Source organism: Rhinatrema bivittatum, chromosome 9 (genome assembly GCF_901001135.1).
Source record: "Rhinatrema bivittatum chromosome 9, aRhiBiv1.1, whole genome shotgun sequence".
NCBI classification, from domain to species: Eukaryota; Metazoa; Chordata; class Amphibia; order Gymnophiona; family Rhinatrematidae; genus Rhinatrema; species Rhinatrema bivittatum.
In genome coordinates, this window is record NC_042623.1 from 3,476,542 (window position 1) to 3,497,337 (window position 20,796).

The following is a 20,796-nucleotide window of genomic DNA, read 5'->3' on the forward strand; positions in this document are numbered from 1 at the left end:
GTGGCTTTCTTTAAGGGAGAAATTCTGTAACAGCCACAAGTGTCAAAGGGAAACTACACACATTTTGTTTTTAAAAAGCATCCCACAAAATCTGCAGACACACATTTACCCCCTGCTGTATAATTGTAAAAGTGTGCAGATGATTCCCAACTCCCCCCACGCAGGGATGCACATCCTTTTATCAACATATCAGGGTGGGGGTAATTAAAAAAAAAATATTTCCAAGAGTAAAATCCTGCCTTGCATAAGAAGATGGCTTTAAAAGGGGGTAAAGCACAACTGATTTCAGGGCTGCTATAAGGAAGTTGTCCAGGGTGTTGTCCCCATTTCTTTATAGATGCTTTTGGGGAAATTGTTGGGAGTTTTGATAAGACGCGTCCTTGCCCCTTCCAGATTCCAGCTCTGGGGTTTCAGGTGAGCAGTGAATTGGGGTCATAAGCAGATGCATAATATTTCTCTATGTTGGAGTTTTTTCCAAGTATAAAACACATTCATATGAGAAGAAACATATCACATTTCAGAGAAAAATGATTTTGCGAATATAAATTTCCCGTATTACTTAAAATAAGAAATATTTTCCCCAACCTTTCACCTCACTTTCTTCCTTCATCCATGGATGAGGTGCAGACACTCACAGAACAGGGACATGAGAAATGGACAGGTACATGAGGGTGGAAAAGGGGAGCGAGGCTGATCCATATTAGACGGGGACACCCCCAAAGTGAAGACCATTGCTTTACGGAGTTGTATATGAAAGAATAAGCTGAGGGGTATGTGTGATCTTTTTTTTTTTTAGAGAAGCGGGAAAGCTAGGGAGACTCATCCGAATCTACAGCTAGAAGGGAGTAAGGTCCTATTTACTGAGAATGTTAACATTCTTTACTGAATACCACATTAAATGGCCAAGCTCTAGTAAACAGGTCATAATGTGTTCCTGTGAGTTTCTTTCAAAGTGTTACTTATTTACTTGTGAATGCCTTGGGCAGCTTTCAAGTTCCCTTTGAATATCCTGATCACATGGCCATTGATGTAGTACAGACATGACGACTTCCAAATAAAACGCTATTACTAATATCACTGAGGTCAATATTCAGAGAGCCGGCAGTCGGGTAAGTTATCTGGGTAAAGAGAGGCATGTAACTTTCTCTGGATACTCAGTTGGACACACTCAGATGAGTCTGCTCCCCTGAATAGTCCTAGATAAAGTCACATTCATAACTTTACCTGGATAACTTCAGGGCAAGTAGTTTTCCAACCAGACTTGCATGCCTACCTTTAACTAGAGAGAGCTCAATCATATTTGCACTCATCCGCTATTCAAGTTGTTTGCATAAAATGTAACCACTTGGCAAGGAGAAATATTCAAATCTGTCCAGCTAATTCCAAACATTAGCTGGAAAAGCCTTTGAATATCACTTCCTTTTTTTTTTTTTAACTTCTTATTATCATGTATAACCATAAATTTAACAATCACAACATATACAGCATTGACCACACAAAATGTTAACAACATTATATCCAGACCCCACATCACTCACTTCTAATACCTCCTGACACCAATAAGCTGGGACAAAGGCCTTCTGGCCCCTTGGAGTGACCTCTTGACATATCAAATTTTTCCCCCATGAGATTCCACAGAGAACCTACATCCTCAAAAAAGGAAATTTAATTTCAATCAAGTCTGACCTGCCCAGTATATCCAATAAGGAGCCCACACCTTATCATAGAGAAGGGACTGCCTATGGAGCACATATGTAAGCTTTTCTACTAAGGCAATGTCATGACCCTGTCAGCACCAGGACACAACCATAGGAGCGACCATCCAAAGAGCCACAATCGTGAACCTCCCTGCATGAATTTGGTGATGTCCAAGTAGGTTATGATCACTCCATTTCCCTAAAAAGCAAAGGGAAGGTTCCAAGTTAACCCCCCCCCCCCCAACACACTCTTGTCCCACCTGTTTCCAGACGTCTTCCTCCAAGGGGCACTCCCACCACACTGTAAGTATGTGCCCACCTGTTCACACTCTCTCCAACAAAGATTTGAGGCATCTGCCAACAATTTTTTATTATAGGCTGGGAACCTATGAACTCTGTGGAGAAGTTTCACCATTAATTCTACCTTCTTACTACACACTGAGATCATAAGAACATAAAAACATGCCATACTGGGTCAGACCAAGGGTCCATCAAGCCCAGCATCCTGTTTCCAACAGTGGCCAACCCAGGCCACAAGAACCTGGCAAGTACCCAAAAACTAAGTATATTCCATGCACCTTTTTCCAAATAGTCTTCCAACTTTCAGCATTCAAGACTATGAACATCATTTTGTAAGCACCACCACAATGGTACAAGAAAAGATTTTATAAAAAGTCAAACACTGATATTCGCAATAGATTATCGAGAACAAGCAACTCTAGATAACGGACTTCTGGAGCCTTTAAGGCTAGAACATCTGGTTTTCATCTGTACAGTGAAATCACCAGTGTGTATCAACTGAAGGCGAGTCTCCTTACCTTACTGCTGTGTCGCTTTTTGCTCACCAAGGGGGATCCAGGCTGTCCTGGACTGGGAACGGCGCTGGAGCCAGCCGATGTTGTCCCGGATTGGACGTGAGACCCTTTGTCCACTGCTGAAGAAAGAGCTGATGGGGTTTGCTGCAGAGAAACCTTCTGAAGTTCAGCCGCCAACTGCTTAGGATCAACCCCAGGGGATTTTGCTTTTTCAACTGCAATGGCAGAAGGACATTTCCAGAAACACAGAAAACCTTTTTAAATATATTAGCATACATTCAGGCCCTAAATCACAAATGGTTACTCTTTAAATTAGTGAATTATCAAAAAATGTTAAATGTGCTTAGCATTAAAGCAGAGCTAATAAATCTTTAATACTATTTCTCTAGTTATATTTTTTACAGGCCTCCTCCCCAGATATTTCTTGAACTTTTTGCAGAAAACCTTTGCCCTTTGATCTTTGATTTACATAATTCTAATGGACCTCATCTTATGAACTAGAAAAACTTCTCTTTACATGAACCTGAGCTTCCTGGGGGTTTATTATAAAACTGAAGCACTGTGGCCTCAAGTTATTCACTGATTTTTCACATCTAAGAAACTAAGGTAAATATTTTCAGGATAATCTCCATAAATGCAAAAGAAGAGAAACAAAGGAAGAGACAGAGGGCAGGAAAAAGTGAGAGGGAGAGAGGCAGGGCTAGTGAGATTGGGGGAATGAAGGACTAGCCTAAGTTTGCGTGCCTCAGTTTTAGGGGCCAAGAATTTCATTTAAGAGCCAATAAACAAGCCAAAATTAAGGATCAAAGCTGGCTGACTAGAGTAACTTAAATTACTCACCCAGAGTTAGGCTCTGATCGTCCTCTGAATATCAGACTCATAGATATTAGGGGGGTAAGTTTTAAACAGCTCGCATAAGAAGGCAGCAAAAATGCATGTAAGTTACACCAATTTTCAAAGACTTACGCACATGCTTTGAAAATTATTCTGCCAAATTAACCCACACAGGTGTCACCTGCTAATTCATATTTATCAAAATATGCTTATCAATGCCTCGCATGTACATGACGTCCCTAAAGGGTCATTGCTGCAGGTAAAGAGTTACTTCACCTCTAACAATTACCTTATATTTAGGGTGATTCGTAACTGCCCGCATTTATCCACATAACGTACATCAATTTTCAAGGGGAAGGCGTTCACCTACTTTCCCTCTGAAAATTATCCCATTAACACTTCCAGTTTTTGGGGGTGGGTAGCGCACACACAACTGAAAATACAAAAGTACATGGGTAATTCCAATCCCTGCCCCAACCGCACCTACTTTAACAACCCTGCATGCTGGCACTATGTGCATATGGGTAAAGGCCGTCTGGGTGGCTTGGAGAACGACCCTTCCCATGGCTGCGGTGCACGGTGTCTGTGGGATTCACATACCGGCCTTGGCGGATGTAGGTAGCTCCAGGTGCTGGGGCGTTTCTGAATCTGACAGCATGCTGAGGTCCCTAAAGAAAGCAACAAGGAACCTGAGATAAAAGGAGCTCTCTCCTTGGACCCTCCCTATGCAAAAAATAAATTCATGAGACGAGTGCAATGAAAGAAAGCAGTAGCCTAGTATGAGTCCCTTCCTAGCGCATACCCTGCTGGCGATCTTTAATTACCTCTGCAGATATTTAAATATGCACATTATTCAGTATGCATAATGAGATCTAAATATGCACATTATTCAGAATGCATAATGAGATCTAAATATGCACATTATTCAGTATGCATAATGAGATCTAAATATGCACATTATTCAGAATGCATAATGAGATCTAGCTTTTCTTTAGCTTTGCAAGTGGAAAACCTGAAAATGGTAAAATAATGACATCCTTCCCATTGGTGCCCTTAGTAAGACTCTTTCATTTTACCAAACTGGCCTTTAAACTGTCAGCGGTTCCACCTTAAAACTGTTAATTTAAAAAGCCATGAAAAGTCAAGCATAATGGAACCAGAAAGATGGGGAAAAACTCACAGTCTTACACATATTTCAACTTCCCCACTTGGCTGGCTAATGACGCTCTGCACTTCTTCGTAGGTCTTAGCCGTCAGCGGGATCCCGTTCCATTCCAGTATCTGCATCCCTAACGAGATGGGAGAAAGGGAGCAACTTAGCATCTGTGGGCTAGCACAGCAAGCACACTGCTTTATCAAAAGAAATGAGAAGTATCCCTAACCAACAGGCCAGGCCTCAGCAAGGCTATGCAATTGCCATTTCTACACTGGAGAGCGTCAAGAACATCTGATTTTATTCTTCTTCCATTCACCCAAACACCACAGCAATTCCAAGTCACACCTGTTGATGACATCACTGCATGCTATGATCTCATCCACTTACCTGTGCAAATAATCTTAAAGATGCATTGAATAGTGGTATATCATTTTCATCTTCCCTAAAACCTCAATAATTTCAGTATATGTCCTGGTATGGTACATACATGCTCCCCAAAGGTAGGGAATCAGACACACATACAACAGAGTCTGATGCCAAAGTACTTTTTACAAAGTGAATTGTTGGCGCTGTGGAACTGATACTGATTCTGTCTGATCATATCAGCCTACAGGATAAATTCATCTTATATTTAAGTGCAGTTTTACTCTTCATAGCTGAGCATGCAAGGAAGAGTGAATTTTGGTTTATTTGTTGCTTTTTCTCATTTGATCACTCTCCATTTTCACACAGCTCTGGGAGACCCTCATTGGCCCAAGGAGTGCACTCCTCTAAAGCAGTGATCCTCCCCTCTCCTTCTATAGCGCCCCCAACCTCTGACCTGCATTCCTAGTGCTTCAGTGTGCAGTGCTGTGGCCTAAGTCATGCTCTTACGTAGCATGCAGAGAAGGTAATCAGCCAGCTCAGAGCTGGGACTTCATTTTAGAAAGCCATTTTTGTCCTGGGGGATCATCTTTCAGAATAGTTGTAAAATGTCAGGTTCCACTGCATGGAGTTAAAGCCCTCCAGTGGTAGGTATCGGCTTTAACTGGTGCTGGAAGCACAATGGAACCAGAAAGCAGAAGACCATTTATGAGACGTTTTCTGCAAATCGGTGCTGTAACCACAGACAACACTGCTGGCCACAGCTGTGCATGCACAAGTTTGTTATAGGATTGCACCATCACTTAAAGGAGGACATTGAACCAAACCATTTTCTAGGATTTGTCGTTCAAATGAAATCCACATTTCCTCCCTCTTCAAACCACGCAAAAGAAGAGAGAGGCTTCTGAAGAATTCTCATCTCTGTAAACTTAAAAGTTGCAATGAAGGCAGGGCACTGCCTCTTGAAATATCTCCTACCGCTACGTAACAAACCAGGAATAAAGCCATGAAGCGCTGCCATGCTGAACTGATAAGGAGGCAGTAAGCGAGCTGCACATGGGCAAAGTGGGAAGCTCCTATTACTTAGGGTGCAGCATACACAGCTCGGAGCTTAAAACATATTTTAAACTGCAGAAAACATTTTAGAAATTCCCTCCCTTACTTTCAGTTTCAAAAGTATTGTTTAAAAGAGGTCAGAACATCAGTTTAGGTTTGCATACATCTTTCTTAATAACTGAATATAATTATTTTGGGACAGTGTCATTTGAAGAATGCTTTAAAATGTAACATCTCATAAAACTTCCTTGAGATGGGTCAGGCTACAGAACCATCGAAGCATCAGTGTCATAGACGATTGCATTAAGGGCAATTAATCCTTTGTTCCCTTAATAATCAACATTTTTAGACCGAGAAAGACATTGAAAATGAATCATGGCAACGCCAGGCCTGCAGGTTGCAAAGGCTACAGAGAATGTTCACAGCAACAGCAGCACACAGGAGGATGTATCCTACCACTTACAGACATCTAGTCCAATGCTCAGTCCTTAGCACTGCCGTCCCAGGCTGCAAAGCACAATACATGGAAACAGAACAAAAACGATGTACTGCATGGTCTACTTATAGGAACAAATCTCATATCATACAAACATAAATCTTCACAGGTCAATATGGAATGGCTTTGTCTGGCTAACTTCAGGAATTACCGTCATATCAAGAACAGAGAACTGTTCTATCGCTGTGTGTTGGCTTCCTTTGATGATAAAACTCAATCCCGACAAGCTCGTGTTTCAGACTGTACGTCTTTCCTCAGGGGGATGTTGGTGGACATGTGGTGGCGAAGAGGTACAGATAAAAAATACAGTGAGGCAAGAACCCTGCTTGTTGGAGTTTTTCATCGTGAGATCCCCCTGAGGAAAGACGTACAGTCTGAAACACGAGCGTGTCGGGATTGAGTTTTATCATCAAAGGAAGCCAACACACAGGAAGTCGGAAGGTACCCGCTTTAAATGAGTACAAATTTTAAACTTCAATTTACAAGTTTACCATTCTTCGAGAATAGACCAGAGCCAACAACCGACGGATGTCATTAGATCTTTGGGACTTTAAAGTCAATATGTTTCAAAAAAGGTTTTTAAAAAATTCAACACGGAGGCGGTAGGAGGTTGATGATTATAATTTGCAACAAATTGGTGCGGGGACACCTACACTATATATGACACCTTCTACTTTCTCAAAAAAAATTTTTACAGACAGTAAAAGAAACAATTTTTTTAAAGTTAACTGACCCACGTAGTGTGTAGGTATTGGAAATAATAACGGAAGTAACGTAAGACACTAATAAATTCACACAAAAAAAATGTATCTCCACAGCGATAGAACAGTTCTCTGTTCTTGATATGACGATAATTAGTGGATCGCTGTTTCTAGTGGTGATTATATAACTTCAGGAATTAGCCAGACAAAATTTGCTGTTTCAGTTCATCCTCCCCCCCCCCCCCCCCCCTTCCCACTGCCACTGACTTTTGTCTGGGCAAATCATAGCCCCTAAACAATTTAGCTTGATGAAAAGGCTCTGCCCTGGGGACATTCTGGGGACTGGTAAAACCATGACAACTCAGTCAGTGCTGATATTTAGTGCAAACCTACAGTAAACCAGGAAACCTTCCCCGTCCCATTTTAAAAAACTGAAAATGCTCCTTCTTCTCTTCCTACTGAAGATTCTCTGGTGCCTGATGCCCCATTTCTCCCTCCATCTTAATTCAATATTTCAAAAACTAGACTCTCTGTGGATAGCAACACTCTTCCTAGCTTTCCATCCATTGCTGCACCTCACTTGCATTTCAGTCATTTTTCGCCCTGCCGCAAGTCTACGAATCTCAGAAACATGAGAAATAATAAAGCAGGAAAAGAAACTATAGCAGACAGCGCCAAATATCTGCCGCATTAGAAAAGAGAAGCTGCATGGAATATCTTCAGATGCTCAGCCAAGGGCTTATCTCAGGTTGCAAGGCTGAGGTAAATGTGCTTTGGACAGCTGAATATTCTACAATTAAAAGCCAAAAGCTCACATTTTTTTAAGCAAGACAAATGAGTGCTCTTGACTTAAGCACATTTTACGTCCTTTAATGGATTTCAGTGCAGAAAACTTGGAGTCTTTGCAACAAACATTATACAATGCACCCCCTTCCAATCCATTCCCTTCACATCCCACTCCCAAATAACCTTTATCACCTATTCAATGCAATGAATCTGTTATGTTCTCTTAGATTTTGGACACTTAATATTTGTAAATATCTAAATCAAAACGGCCTGCATTTTTATCGGAGGTAAAATGTGCCCATCTCTTTGGCTTCTCAGTTGCAGCTCCAATTTTATGTAACCCCTTTCCTCTTCAATTACAGCTCAGTGTCTGCAGAAAAACATTCAGAGGTCTCACTATTAACTCAGCAGGTTAAATATTAAGACTTTGGCGTTACCTTTATAAGTCCAGCTCTAATGACAAGCTACAATATTTATTTTTTTATGTACAACACTTTGATTTTATGAATGTTTTTTTCTGTACATTGCTTAAGACGTTTTTGCATTAAGCGACTAATACATTTTAATAAAATGTAAAACAAAAAAATGAGTGTATACTTGTTTTTAGCAGGTAATATTTCAGATCAAAATGCATAATAATGAGAAAATAAAAGTCAGACACTCCAATATGTATTGAAGGATATAAAAATATCTATATAAATAAAAATGTCAATGTTCGTTTGTTCAAAATCTTAAATCTCCGAAAGTTCTTCACCGATTGCTTTGACATTTTGATACAATGTTGCATTCCAATACGTGCATGTTTTTATCTACCTGTATTATATAGATGTCACACCTGTGACAGGTAAAACCATGCGTTTTTGGAAAAACAGCGCCATCTGTTGGACATACAAGCAACACACGCTATCTACAATATAAATGGGCTCTGACCGATGGGCCGCAAATGCGCAGTAGAGAGCAGCTCTACCGCGCATGTGCGGACCATTGAGCTCTGCGCTACGTGCTGGGTGTCACAGAGGGGAGGAGGAAAGGGCAGACGAGTCGCCGCTCCGAGAAACGGCTCAGCCCATTCCTCCGCCGCTGGGGAAGGGGGGGAGGGAGTAGGGACTGCCGGACAGTTACACTCACCTAAATCCGCCCAAATCCGGGCGGATTTAGGCGAGCAGGGCCTTGTGCGCCGGTGAGCCTATTTTACATAGGCTCACCGGAGCGCGCAGAGCCCCGGTGAGCGTAAGTCCCGGGGTTTTCCGAGGGGGGCGTGTCGGGGGCGTGACCGAGCGCAGCGCCGTTTTGGCGGCGTGTCGGGAGCGTTTCGGGGGCGGGTCCGGGGGCGTGGTTTCGGCCCGGGGCGGTCCGGGGGCGTGGCCGCGCCCTCCGGACCCGCCCTCAGGTTGCGTCCCGGCACGCTAGCGGCCCGCTGGCGCGCGGGGATTTACGCCTCCCTCTGGGAGGCGTAAATCCCCCGACAAAGGTAAGGATGGGGTTTAGACAGGGCCGGGCGGGTGGGTTAGGTAGGGGAAGGGAGGGGAAGGTGAGGGGAGGGCAAAAGAAAGTTCCCTCCGAGGCCGCTCCGATTTCGGAGCGGCCTCGGAGGGAACGGAGGTAGGCTGCGCGGCTCGGCGCGCGCCGGCTATACAGAATCCATAGCCTTGCGCGCGCCGATCCCGGATTTTAGCGGCTCCGCGCGTATCTACTAAAATCCTGTGTACTTTTGCTTGCGCCTGATGCGCAAGCAAAAGTACGCCTATTCGCGCGGTCTGAAAATCTACCCCAGGAGGAGGAAAGGGTTCAAGAGTCGCCGAGCCAGTCCGTCCACCGCCGGGGAAGGGGGGGGGGGGGAGGGAGTTGGGACGGCCAGAGCAGAGCAAATGCGCATTGTGAAATTAAACTTATTAGAAACATTCGCTTTCTCTTTCCTTTCTTTTCCATTTAACCAGACTGAGCCACGGCAACGCGTGACCGGGTACAGCTAGTTTTAAATAACTAAATAGAATAAATGTCACCACTGAGAGAACGAGGGACTGGTTATTCAAGAAAAAAGAAACTGAGAGCAAACCTCTTTATATACTGTGGGCCCATTATTAAAGCTGGCTGTGTAACTAACTGAGCCGTACATAAACCTAACCAGCTAAGTCACGATGGTGAAGCCGCTGAACATACACGCAGATGTGCGCACTTCACTGGATAAGCTTAGAGATGCTCTGTGAGGCATCTATACACTTATAGGCCTAACTCCGAATATTGGTATAAGTTATACTTCTAACTCGCTCCACCCCCGATCCACCCAATGCACGGCGCATGCCCATTTTTTTTGTGTGTACATTTTAGCCATATAACTGGGTCATTCATCAAAATGCATTATGGTGTTAACGCACCTGATAATAGCACTATTGCACAGTGCAAATGCAAATTTTGGGAAGGGGCGGAATTAGGGAGGAGTTTGGGTGGGATTTATGAAAATGAGGGGCAATATCGCACGGCTTTAATGCCAGAAATAACTACACCTTTTTTCTTGGCGTTAAGCTGTGTGATATACCCAAAATGGCCATAACACAATTCATGATACATTTTTTGAATTGGTGGGTGAAAGAAAGAGACAGACAGACAGAGAGAGAGAGAGAGAGAGAGGGAGAGAGAGACAGAGAGAGAGAGAGACAGAGAGAGAGGGGGAGAGAGAGACAGAGAGACAGAGAGAGAGAGAGAGAGAGAGCCTCTGGGGAGGCCTTCACACTATGCAACTATTTATATGCCAACAGGAGGGGCAGCTAATAGCTCAAGGTGAGGTGTTGGTGGTGGTTTGAATCTTAATTGAAAGCCATGTCATGTTATATGGGATACAATAAGGGATACCAAATCTTTCAAAAAAGAACTTAAAACCTGGCTTTTTAAGCAAGCATTCTCAGTCTGAACTTAATGTATACCCTCAGAATTTGGAAATTCGCCTTTGAAAGAACCCTTAACCCTCTCCTCCTCTCTATACTTCCTTTCCGCTTAAACTTTTACCTACTCTTTCCTCCCCTCTTTATTTTCTCCCTTACTTACCATTAACCTTCTCTCTCTCTTTAATTACCCAATCCTTACACTCATAATTTTCTACTCTCACCCCTCCTCACCTCCAATCTGACTTTTCCTTACACTTTAGCTAATATCCCCTTTATACATCAGGAAACCCAATTTTAAGATACAATTTTAAGATACTTTCCTTAATTATGTCATTTAATGATGTTCGTCATTACTCTGCTTTAGCCGAGATGTTAATTATAATACTAATGTTTTATGTTACAAATGTTCCATGTATGAAGTTGTTCAAATGTAAACCGGTGTGAAGGCTTCCCGTTATACTTCGGTATAAAAAAAGAATCTAAATAAATAAATAAATAAATAAATATTTCTGCAATCATCTTCAACATCCTGAGCTGCCAGAAGCTAAGGATTTTCTCATCGCACTGTGAAAGCTGAGCTCATGGGTATCATCTGGAAACCAGGCAGACATGAAGCACCAATATTAAGGCTTTTTCCTTCATCAAATAAAAAAAGTCAATTGATATGAGAAATATTGGCTCCATCTACACAAATATGGAAACATAACTGAAATGCTAATCTCGTCAATATTTACATTTGTGTGGGAGCAGAGAGCAGGTTTTTGTGGCTGCTGGCCCCGTGCCGCCTGAGGGACTGAAAGCCAAGATCGGATGAAGGGGGTAAAGGGATCCTATCTAAGCAGGCATTTCATGGGGAATCACTTTCTTTCAGCTCTCATTTTGTTATCCACAGTTGATTAAATAAGAAGCCGTTTGCTTTTTGACAATGAAGTGTCTGATACATAGTGAGTTTTTCTTCTCTTTGTGTGTTCCTGGTGTATCCCACCTAGAAATATAGAAAGGCAGGAAAGAAATGAACAAACATCCAAGCTATAACTTTAAAAGATATTGAAGTGGTAGAAACAGGAACATCGAGTTTTCAAAATAAAGTCACTCTGGAGCTTGCTAGGAAGTAGATATTGCAATGTTTTCTTCATTACAGGGAGATGCTTTCTCAGTGGTTCTCAACCTTCTTCCCATCGTGACACACCTGACTGACAACACGCACACGCGTGACACACTGCCCAATACAATACATGCTGGACATTTTTTCAAAAGCCCAAGTATTGCTTTTATTGTTAAGAATGACACAAAGGAACGATAAGCGCATACTCTTTGAACAGAAATTACATAAATAGCTAAACTCCCATACCAGAACAGCACTAAGTGCCAGAACTGAAACAGTAACAACCTTACCTAGGAAAGGGCAACACTGCAAATATTACATCTCCTATTAGGAAAACAGAACAATCCAGGCCACTACAGAGCCCTACACAGAAACTAAATGGCTGGGGCAAGGTCAGATTGGTGCCATTTTGGAAAATGGCACTGACCAGGACAAGTGCAAGGGTGCACACTCCCCCATTGTGGAATCCAGGTTAAGATAAGGTGGGCTTTGAAGGGGGTGGGGAGGGGGTGTGTTGGATGCTGACCCTTTCTTTGGGGGTGGGGTGGGGGTATTGATGCTTTGGAAGAATGGGGAACAGAGGGCAGGGCTGGGGTGTTGATGCATTGGGAGGCCAGGGTATCCGTGCCATTGGCCGGCCGCCGGCCAATGGCACGGATACCCTGTCACATGGTAAGGGCAAAGGCCATCAGCGCCACTTTTATTAGTGGCAGCCGACGGCCCGAGAGCGGGAGATCGCTCCCGGGACCCCCACTGGACCACCAGGAACCTGTAAAATGTTTTCGGGGGGTCGGGAGGGTGGGGGAAGCTAAGGGATTAGTTTTAAAGGGTCGGGGGTGGGTTTTTTGTTTATCGGCTCGGGCGCAGCCGATAAACAAAACCGCGATCTGGACGGACAAAAAAAAAAAACACGATGTGAATTGGAACCGGAATCCGAACCTATTCTGGTTCCGATTCACATCTCTACAGGTAACTCCTAATATGGAACCTAACATCGTATAACTACAGCAAGGGTTATTTTTCCCTATATGCATCACCTTGCACTTGTCCACATTAAATTTCATCTGCCATTTGGATGCCCAATCTTCCAGTCTTGCAAGGTCCTCCTGCAATTTATCACAATCTGCTTGTGATAAATTTTGTATCATCTGCAAATTTGATAATCTCAATCATCGTATTCCTCTCCAGATCATTTATAAATATATTGGAAAGCACCGGTCCAAGTATAGTTCCCTGAGGCACTCCACTGATTACCCTTTTCCACTGAAAAAAATTGACCATTTAATCCTACTCTCTTTTTCCTGCCTTTTATTTATTTATTTATTTTATTTATTTGTAGATTTTTATATACCAACATTAGTAGGGGAACATCACATCGGTTTACATAGAACGAAAATAGAGCAAACAAGCTTTACAGGGAACTATGAACAGCATTATCAGCAGCATAGAACTATGAACTGAAATATGAACAGCTATAGTATAGCAACCGGTTAAAATAAAGATGGAATATGTGCAATGCTTTAACTATAGAGTATGTTATGGGGGGGCGGGACAATCTATCGTAAGATCATGGCCTGTATATTTATACATAGTGTAGTACAGGGAAGCATAGTCATTATCATCCAGTAGCAGAGGGGGAAAGTGTAAAAGGAAAGTGTATTATTGGATAGTGGCTAATAATGAACGGTATCAGGGGAGAGAACTGCAAAGGCAGAAAAAGGGGTGGGTGGAAAGAGGAGCTCAGGGTGATTTGAGGGTGTGAGGACCGTCAGGTGTAAGCCTGCTTGAAAAGCCAGGTCTTTAGATTATGCTTAAATTTCTTCGGGCAGATCTCTAGGCGTATGTTGGTGGACATAGTGTTCCATATTGTGGGACCTGCAATGGATAGGGCCCGGATTTTGGTGGAGGAGAGGTTGGAAAGTTTAGAAGACAAGGTGTGTAGGGTTGCCAGGTATTGAGTTCTAGTAGGTTTTGTAGAGGTGCGGTGTAGTAGAGAATCATTGAACCAGAGCATGCTTCGATTGTATAGGGATTTGTGGATGAGGGTAAGGGTCTTGTAGAAGATCCCGGATGTGATAGAGAGCCAGTGCAGCTCTTTGAGTACAGAGGTAATTTGTTTGCTTCTGTGGGTGTTAGGGAGGATACGGGCGGCCACGTTTTGAAACATTTGGAGGGGTTGTAATGTATTTTTGGGAAGGCCTACGAGGATGGCATTGCAGTAGTCAAGTTTTGATAGTATAGTGGATTGCAGAACTGTGCGAAAGTCATTGAAGTGTAGTAGAGGTTTCAGTTTTTTTAAGGTGTGGAGTTTGTAGAAGCGGTTTTTTAGGGTGGAATTTATGAATTTTCTTAGATTGAGTTGGTTGTCCAAAGAGATGCCCAGGTTGCATACCTGTTGCGAGAATGAAAAATTGGGGGCGGGGGGGGAGGGCGGAGTAAAGAGTGAAGGGCTGTTGGAATTGATGTTTTGGGGCGAGATAGTTAAGAGCTCTGTTTTAGATGTGTTGAGTGCGAGGTTGGAGGGCAGATACCCATGTCTTAATGGCATTAGGGAAGGTGTCGGTCACAGGTATGAGGATCTGCACATCATCCGCATATATAAAATGTGGAAGACCGAGTTGAGAAAGGAGGTGGCAGAGGAGACGTTGGTATTTGTTGAACAAGGTGGAGGATAGTGAGGATCCTTGTGGAACACCTTGTGTTAGCTTGATTGGTTTAGACTCATTATTTCTGATTCTCACTTTGTAATGCCAGTTGCTTAGGTATGAAGTAAACCAGTGAAGAGGGACTCCAGAAATGCCAAACTCTTTGAGGCGTTCAATCAGAATGCTGTGGTTGAAAGTCTCGAAAGCAAAGGAGATGTCAAGGAGGGCTAGGATGAATGATTGTCCTTTGTCAAGGCCTTTCAGAATGTGGTCATTTAGTGAGAGGAGGAGGGTTTCAGTGCTGTTGTATTTTCGGAAACCATATTGGGATGGGTGGATTATGTGGTTTTCATCTAAAAATTCCATTAGATGCCAATTAACTGTGTTTTCCAAAATTTTTGCTATAAATGGTAGGTTTGAGATGGGGCAATACTTAGAGGGGTCTGCATGGTCAAGGGAGGGTTTTTTTTAAAGATGGGTTTTACAATGGCTTGCTTAAGTGGGCTTGGGACAGAGCCGGTTGAAATGGAGCTGTTAATTATATTGGAGATGGGGGAGAAGATGATATTAGGGATAGTCAAAAGGGCTTTAGTGGGTATGGTGTCTGAGGGGTGAGATGATGGTCTCATATTCCTGAGGATGGATTCAATTTCTGATGTTGTGGTGGTCTCAAAGGCATTGAGTGTGACCGCTGGGTCGATAGCTTGTGTTTTAGTGGGCACGGGGGTTGTTAAGAAGCGTGCCATGATTTTGTTAATTTTGTCATGGAAATACATTGCAAGATCTTCACACTTGGACTTGTCATCAATGTCTGGTATGGGGGCAAGGGATGTTTTGGTGAGGGTGGTGACGTATTCATAGAGTGCACGGGCATTAAATTGGAATTGGTGGATTTTTTGGGAAAAGAAGTCTCGTTTAGTAATGTTTATAGCTTGTCTGTAGGTGTGACAAAGGGATTTGAATTTGGCCTGTTGCGGAGTGGATGGTTGTTTACGCCAGATCTTTTCTTGCTTTCTTAAGTTGTGTTTCATGGCTTTGAGTTCAATGGTGTAACAGGGTTTCTTTGAGTTATTTAGGTGGTTGATTACTTTGTATAGTAAGGAGAAGATCTTATTGGCTACAGAGTGAGTGAGGTGATTCCATGATGATAGGGTAGGGTTGGGGGTCTGTTAGGTCTAGTTTTAACCAGTTTGTAATCCACAACTTTTTAGTTTTCTTAGAAGCCTCTCATAAGGGACTTTGTCAAATCCCTTCTGAAATTCCAAATATACTACATCTACTGCTTCACCTTTATCCACATGTTTATTAACCGCTTCAAAAAAATGAAGCAGATTTGTGAGGCAAGACTTCCCTTGGGTAAATCCATGTTGACTGTGTTCCATTAAACCATGACTTTCTATATGCTCTGTGATTTTGATCTTTAGAATAGTTTCCACTATTTTTCCCAGCACTGAAGTCAGACTCACTGGTCTATAGTTTCCCGGATTGTCCCTGGAGCCCTTTTTCAATATTGGGGTTACATTGGCCACCCTCCAGTCTTCAGGTACAATGGATAATTTTAACGATAGGTTACAAATTTTAACTAACAGATCTGAAATTTCATTTTTTAGTTCCTTTAGAACCCTGGGATGCATACCATCTGGTCCAGGTGATTTGCTACTCTTTAATTTGTCAATCTGGCCTACTACATCTTCCAGATTCACAGTGATTTGGTTCAGTTCATCTGACTCATGACCCTTAAAACCATCTCTGAACCTGTATCTCCCCAACATCCTCATTAGTGAAACAGAAGCAAAGAATCCATTTAGTCTTTCTGCAATGGCCTTATCTTTCCTAAGAGCCACTTTAACCCCTTGGTCATCTAACAGTCCAACCGACTCCCTCACAGGTTTCTTGCTTCAGATATATTTAGAAAAGTTTTTATTATGAGGTTTTGCCTCTACGGCCAAATTCATTTCAAATTTTCTCTTAGCCTGCCTTATCAATGTTTTACACTTAACTTGACAATGCTTATGCTTTTTCCTATTTTCTTCAGATGAATCCTTCTTCCAATTTTTGAAAGATGTTTGTTTGGCTAAAATAGCCTCTTTCACCTCATATTTTAACCATGCCGATAATCATTTAGCCTTCCTTCCACCTTTCTTAATGTGTGGAATACATCTGGACTTCACTTCTAAGATTATATTGAAAACAATGTCCATGCCTGTTGAACACTTTTAACCTTTGCAGCTGCACCTTTCATTTTTTTTCTATTTTCCTCATTGTATCAAAGTTTCACTTTTGAAAGTTTAGTGTTAGAGCTGCAGATTTACTTATTGTCCCCCTTCAAGTCATTAGTTTAAATTTGATCATGTTATGATCACTATTGCCAAGTGGCCCATCACCATTACCTCTATCATTAAATCCTGCTTTCCACTAAGAATAAAATCTAAAATAGCTCCCTCTCTTGTTGGTTCCTGAACCAATTGCTCCATGAAGCAATCGTTTATTCCATCAAAGAACTTTATGTCTCTAGCATGTCCTGATGTTACATTTACCCAGTCAATATTGGGGTAATTGAAATAGCCTATTATTACTGCACTGCCAAATTGGTTAGCTTCCCTGATTTCTCTTTATATTTCATCATCTGTCTGATCATTTTGGCCAGGTGGATGGTAGTATACTCCTTTCACTATACTTTTACCCAACACATATGGGATTTCTACCCATAAAGTTTCTCCTGAGCAGTTAATCTCTTGTATAATCTTTATCCTGTTGGACTCTATACCCTGCCGGACATAAAGTGCCACACCCCCACCAAGTTGATCCTCCTTATCATTGCAATATAATTTGTAACCTGATGTACCACTGTCCCATTAGTTATCCTCCTTCCACCAGGTCTCTGAGATGCCAATTATATATCAGCATATGTTTTCTCCTTTGTATGTAAATATATTTCATCTTCACGGATATCTTGAAAACAGACTGGTCATGTCATCCCCAAAGGCTGGGTAGAGAAGAAATGCTGTGGACCAAAGCGACAAATCAACATAAGAGAAAAGATGTTAGCCATCTATTCCTTAGTATTCCATTCACTTTTCAGAGGGAAATTTTCAATTTGCCCACAGAGAGGTAGTCGTAGTTTACCCAAGGTTTTCAGTGCAAACTTATACACGTAAGTTTATTTTGAAAATCCTCCTGGTAATCCTCCTGGTAAACATACACATTCACTCGCATAATTCCACCTACACGCCACATACAACTTACATCAACTCGGAAGAGAGCCATTTCCTTAGGAATCCCAAACTCTGGAACACCCTCCCTACCAAAATGAGAACACAGCAAAACTTAAAAACTTTCAATAAAGAACTAAAAACTTGGATGTTCACTAAAGCATACCAAAACACCCAATGACGCTATGCTACATATAAAATGAAGAACCAATCCAATGAACGTAATTAACCTGTACAGTTTATCAAATGAACCATGCTTACAATGACTACGATAACAATGTTAACAAGCACGTGAATTTCTGTACACTCTGTTAAACATCAATACTTTGTAAACCGTTGTGATGGCGAAACCGAACGACGGTATATCAAACTCGATAAATAAATAAACAATGTTACATCTCCTCTCCAATGCTTTTTAAAATCTATAAGTAAGCAGGCAAGTGCAGGCTCCACCCCATCTCTGCCCCTGCAATGCCTCCCCTCAGTGCAAAATCTGGCTCAATGTGCACTTTTACATACAGTGAACCCAGATCAGTCATTTACATGCATAAAACCCAGGGAAAATTACCCCCTAAATGTTATGAAAAGCAATCTTACAATAACCATTTCTCAAGAACTTTGCTGGCTGCTGGTGTCCTGAGACATTTCAAACGAATCCTCCTGACAATACACTGCCCTGAGGGCCAGGCATTGCCCAAAACCAGAGTTTACTTCATTTTGGCCATGGCAATGTGATATGCGTGCCAATGACATGACAGGGGGCGGTCGTATTATATAGGAAACCTTCTATAGTCCTGCTGAAAGGGTGAATTAGTCAGGAAAAACAAAAGAGCATTACACACAAAATAGCAAAGTCAAAACAAAAGCAAAGGGTTTCAGATCATATCACTTATTCATTTTAATTACAGTGTACTAATATAAACCAAGAGAAACCAATTACTATAATCACTGTATTATAATTCATCTATGTCATACTTTGCTGGTCTATGAACTCTGCTGTAGGAAAACACATTATGTTACAATGTAGCACATATCTTTTCTCTGTATGCTGAATCACATTATCCCGACTGTTAATAAGGAAAATCCAGTGTAGGTTAAATCTGTCTAAGATGATCAAAACAATGGAATTGATTTCCTCCCTTCTGCTAATTAAACAGAAGTACAAGCTTTCAACAGATGAACTCATGAAGAGCACAGCTCCGGTTCACATAAGATGTGGAAATCAGCTGAAGCCATCCTTACAGTGCTGGCTGGGCCAGCAGCAATCCCAGAAGGTTGGAACGAATCTAGAAATGCTTTGAAATTAGATCCCAGCACACTAAGGACGGGTCTGCACAGGCTATAAGTTATTTTTTTGTTGATATGCGTGTTCTTTTCTGTCAGATGCACATGCCTAGCAGACAACTCACAAAAGGTTTCAGGGTACACAATAAAGAAGTTAAGCATATGAACCCCAGGTCTGGAGATGAATTTTCGTATCGTTATGTGTGTAAGCAGCCTAGTGGTTAGAGGAGCAGGATGCGAAGCAGGGAAGCCTCGAGCCAGCATTCACATATCCTTGGGCAAGTCACTGGTCCATCCACTGCCTCGTGCAGGTGAGAGAGGTAATGGGGTGGAGCTATTCTATTGCCCCAGGGCCAGGAAAATACCTGCGGTCCCTGCATGTAATCTGAAAAAGCGGGATATAAATTAAATGAATACCTGCTTTTCTGTATTTTATAAAAGTTGAAAAATACACACATATTTGCACTTTTGCACGCACATAAGCATGTGAACTAAAGGGATGATATGGGGCGGGGCCAACATTTACATGCATAATTTGCTGTTTTAAAAGACGCAGACATCGGTTAGTAAACGTTATATTTTTTTATGAACATTTGATATTCTGTCTTTTACCAGTGCTGGCCTCATGGCAGATTACAATACACAGGCAATAAAATAGCTTACAGTCAAATCAGAATTGCAGTTACGTAAGCATTAGATCCAGTATAGGATATCCCATTGGTGAATACTTTCAAGACCCAGTTGTTTATATCACAGTCCTGCGTAAAGGGTTCAGGAAGTTTGTTCTCAAGGGAAGGACTGGCCAAAAATTCCTGCCTGAATTTAAGGTAGCCCATGCTGCAGACCGCCACTCTTACCTCCAGCCACGAGCTGTTGGTGAGGCTATCCGCTGACATGATGACTGCCATGGTCCAGTAAGGCCAACGCTGACTCTGCCTGATGCTACTTCTAGGCGAGCGCACACATGCATCTGCCCTAAATTTAAAGGGCCCGCGGCGGGAACCCCCCCGCGGTGCCCACTGATGATGTCACTGCCCTCAGCCTTTAGAAGGGCCCTGCTCCTATCAATCAATGCCTCAGCAATAGGTCGACTACCCTGGTAGAAGAGCATTGCCTCCGGTAGCCCCTGTGACATAGTAAGGGCAAAGGCTAACGGCGCCATTTTGAATACCGGCAGCCGACGGCCCGAGTGCAGGAGATCGCTCTAGGACCGCCACTGGACCACCAGGGACTTTTGGCAAGTCTTGGGGGGGGGGGGGGGTCAGGAGTCCGTCGGATGGGGTTTTTTTTGGGAAACAATTACATTTGTAACTAATGAATGGATCGGGGTCCCCCGAGAACGGATGTAATGGATTTGGCTCCCCACGAATACAAATACTGAATGGGACAAATCTGCCCCTGCTGCACATCCCTACCCACAGTGATGCTTGCAAGGAACTGTCAGAAACAGGTCAGGGATGTATCTTTGCCTCTTATCATCACCTGTCTTTTAGCCAGTTTGTAATCCACGAAAGGACACCGCCTCCTTTCCCATGACTTTTACTTTTCCTAGAAGCCTCTCATGAGGGACTTTGTCAAATGCCTTCTGAAAATCCAAGTATACTACATCTACCGGTTCCCCTTTGTCCACATGTTTATTAACCCCTTCATACAAATGAAGCAGATTTGTTAGGCAAGACTTGCCTTGGGTAAAGCCATGCTGACTTTGTTCCATTAAACCATGTCTTTCTATATGTTCTGTGATTTTGATCTTGAGAATAGTTT

The 20,796-nt window shown here is 42.4% G+C and overlaps 1 protein-coding gene across 1 annotated transcript in view; it reads right to left on the bottom strand.

Annotated features, from left to right (window-relative positions):
• The window catches only part of PCLO (piccolo presynaptic cytomatrix protein), a 351,707-nt gene that overhangs the window by 178,924 nt on the left and 151,987 nt on the right, over positions 1–20,796 (bottom strand). Inside the window, exons 6-8 of the mRNA XM_029615912.1 lie at positions 4,527–4,635; positions 3,947–4,014; positions 2,516–2,727 (exon numbers count right to left, since the gene is read on the bottom strand). Of these exons, the coding sequence (XP_029471772.1) occupies positions 2,516–2,727; positions 3,947–4,014; positions 4,527–4,635 (389 nt within the window). The remainder of the gene's footprint in view (positions 1–2,515; positions 2,728–3,946; positions 4,015–4,526; positions 4,636–20,796) is intronic.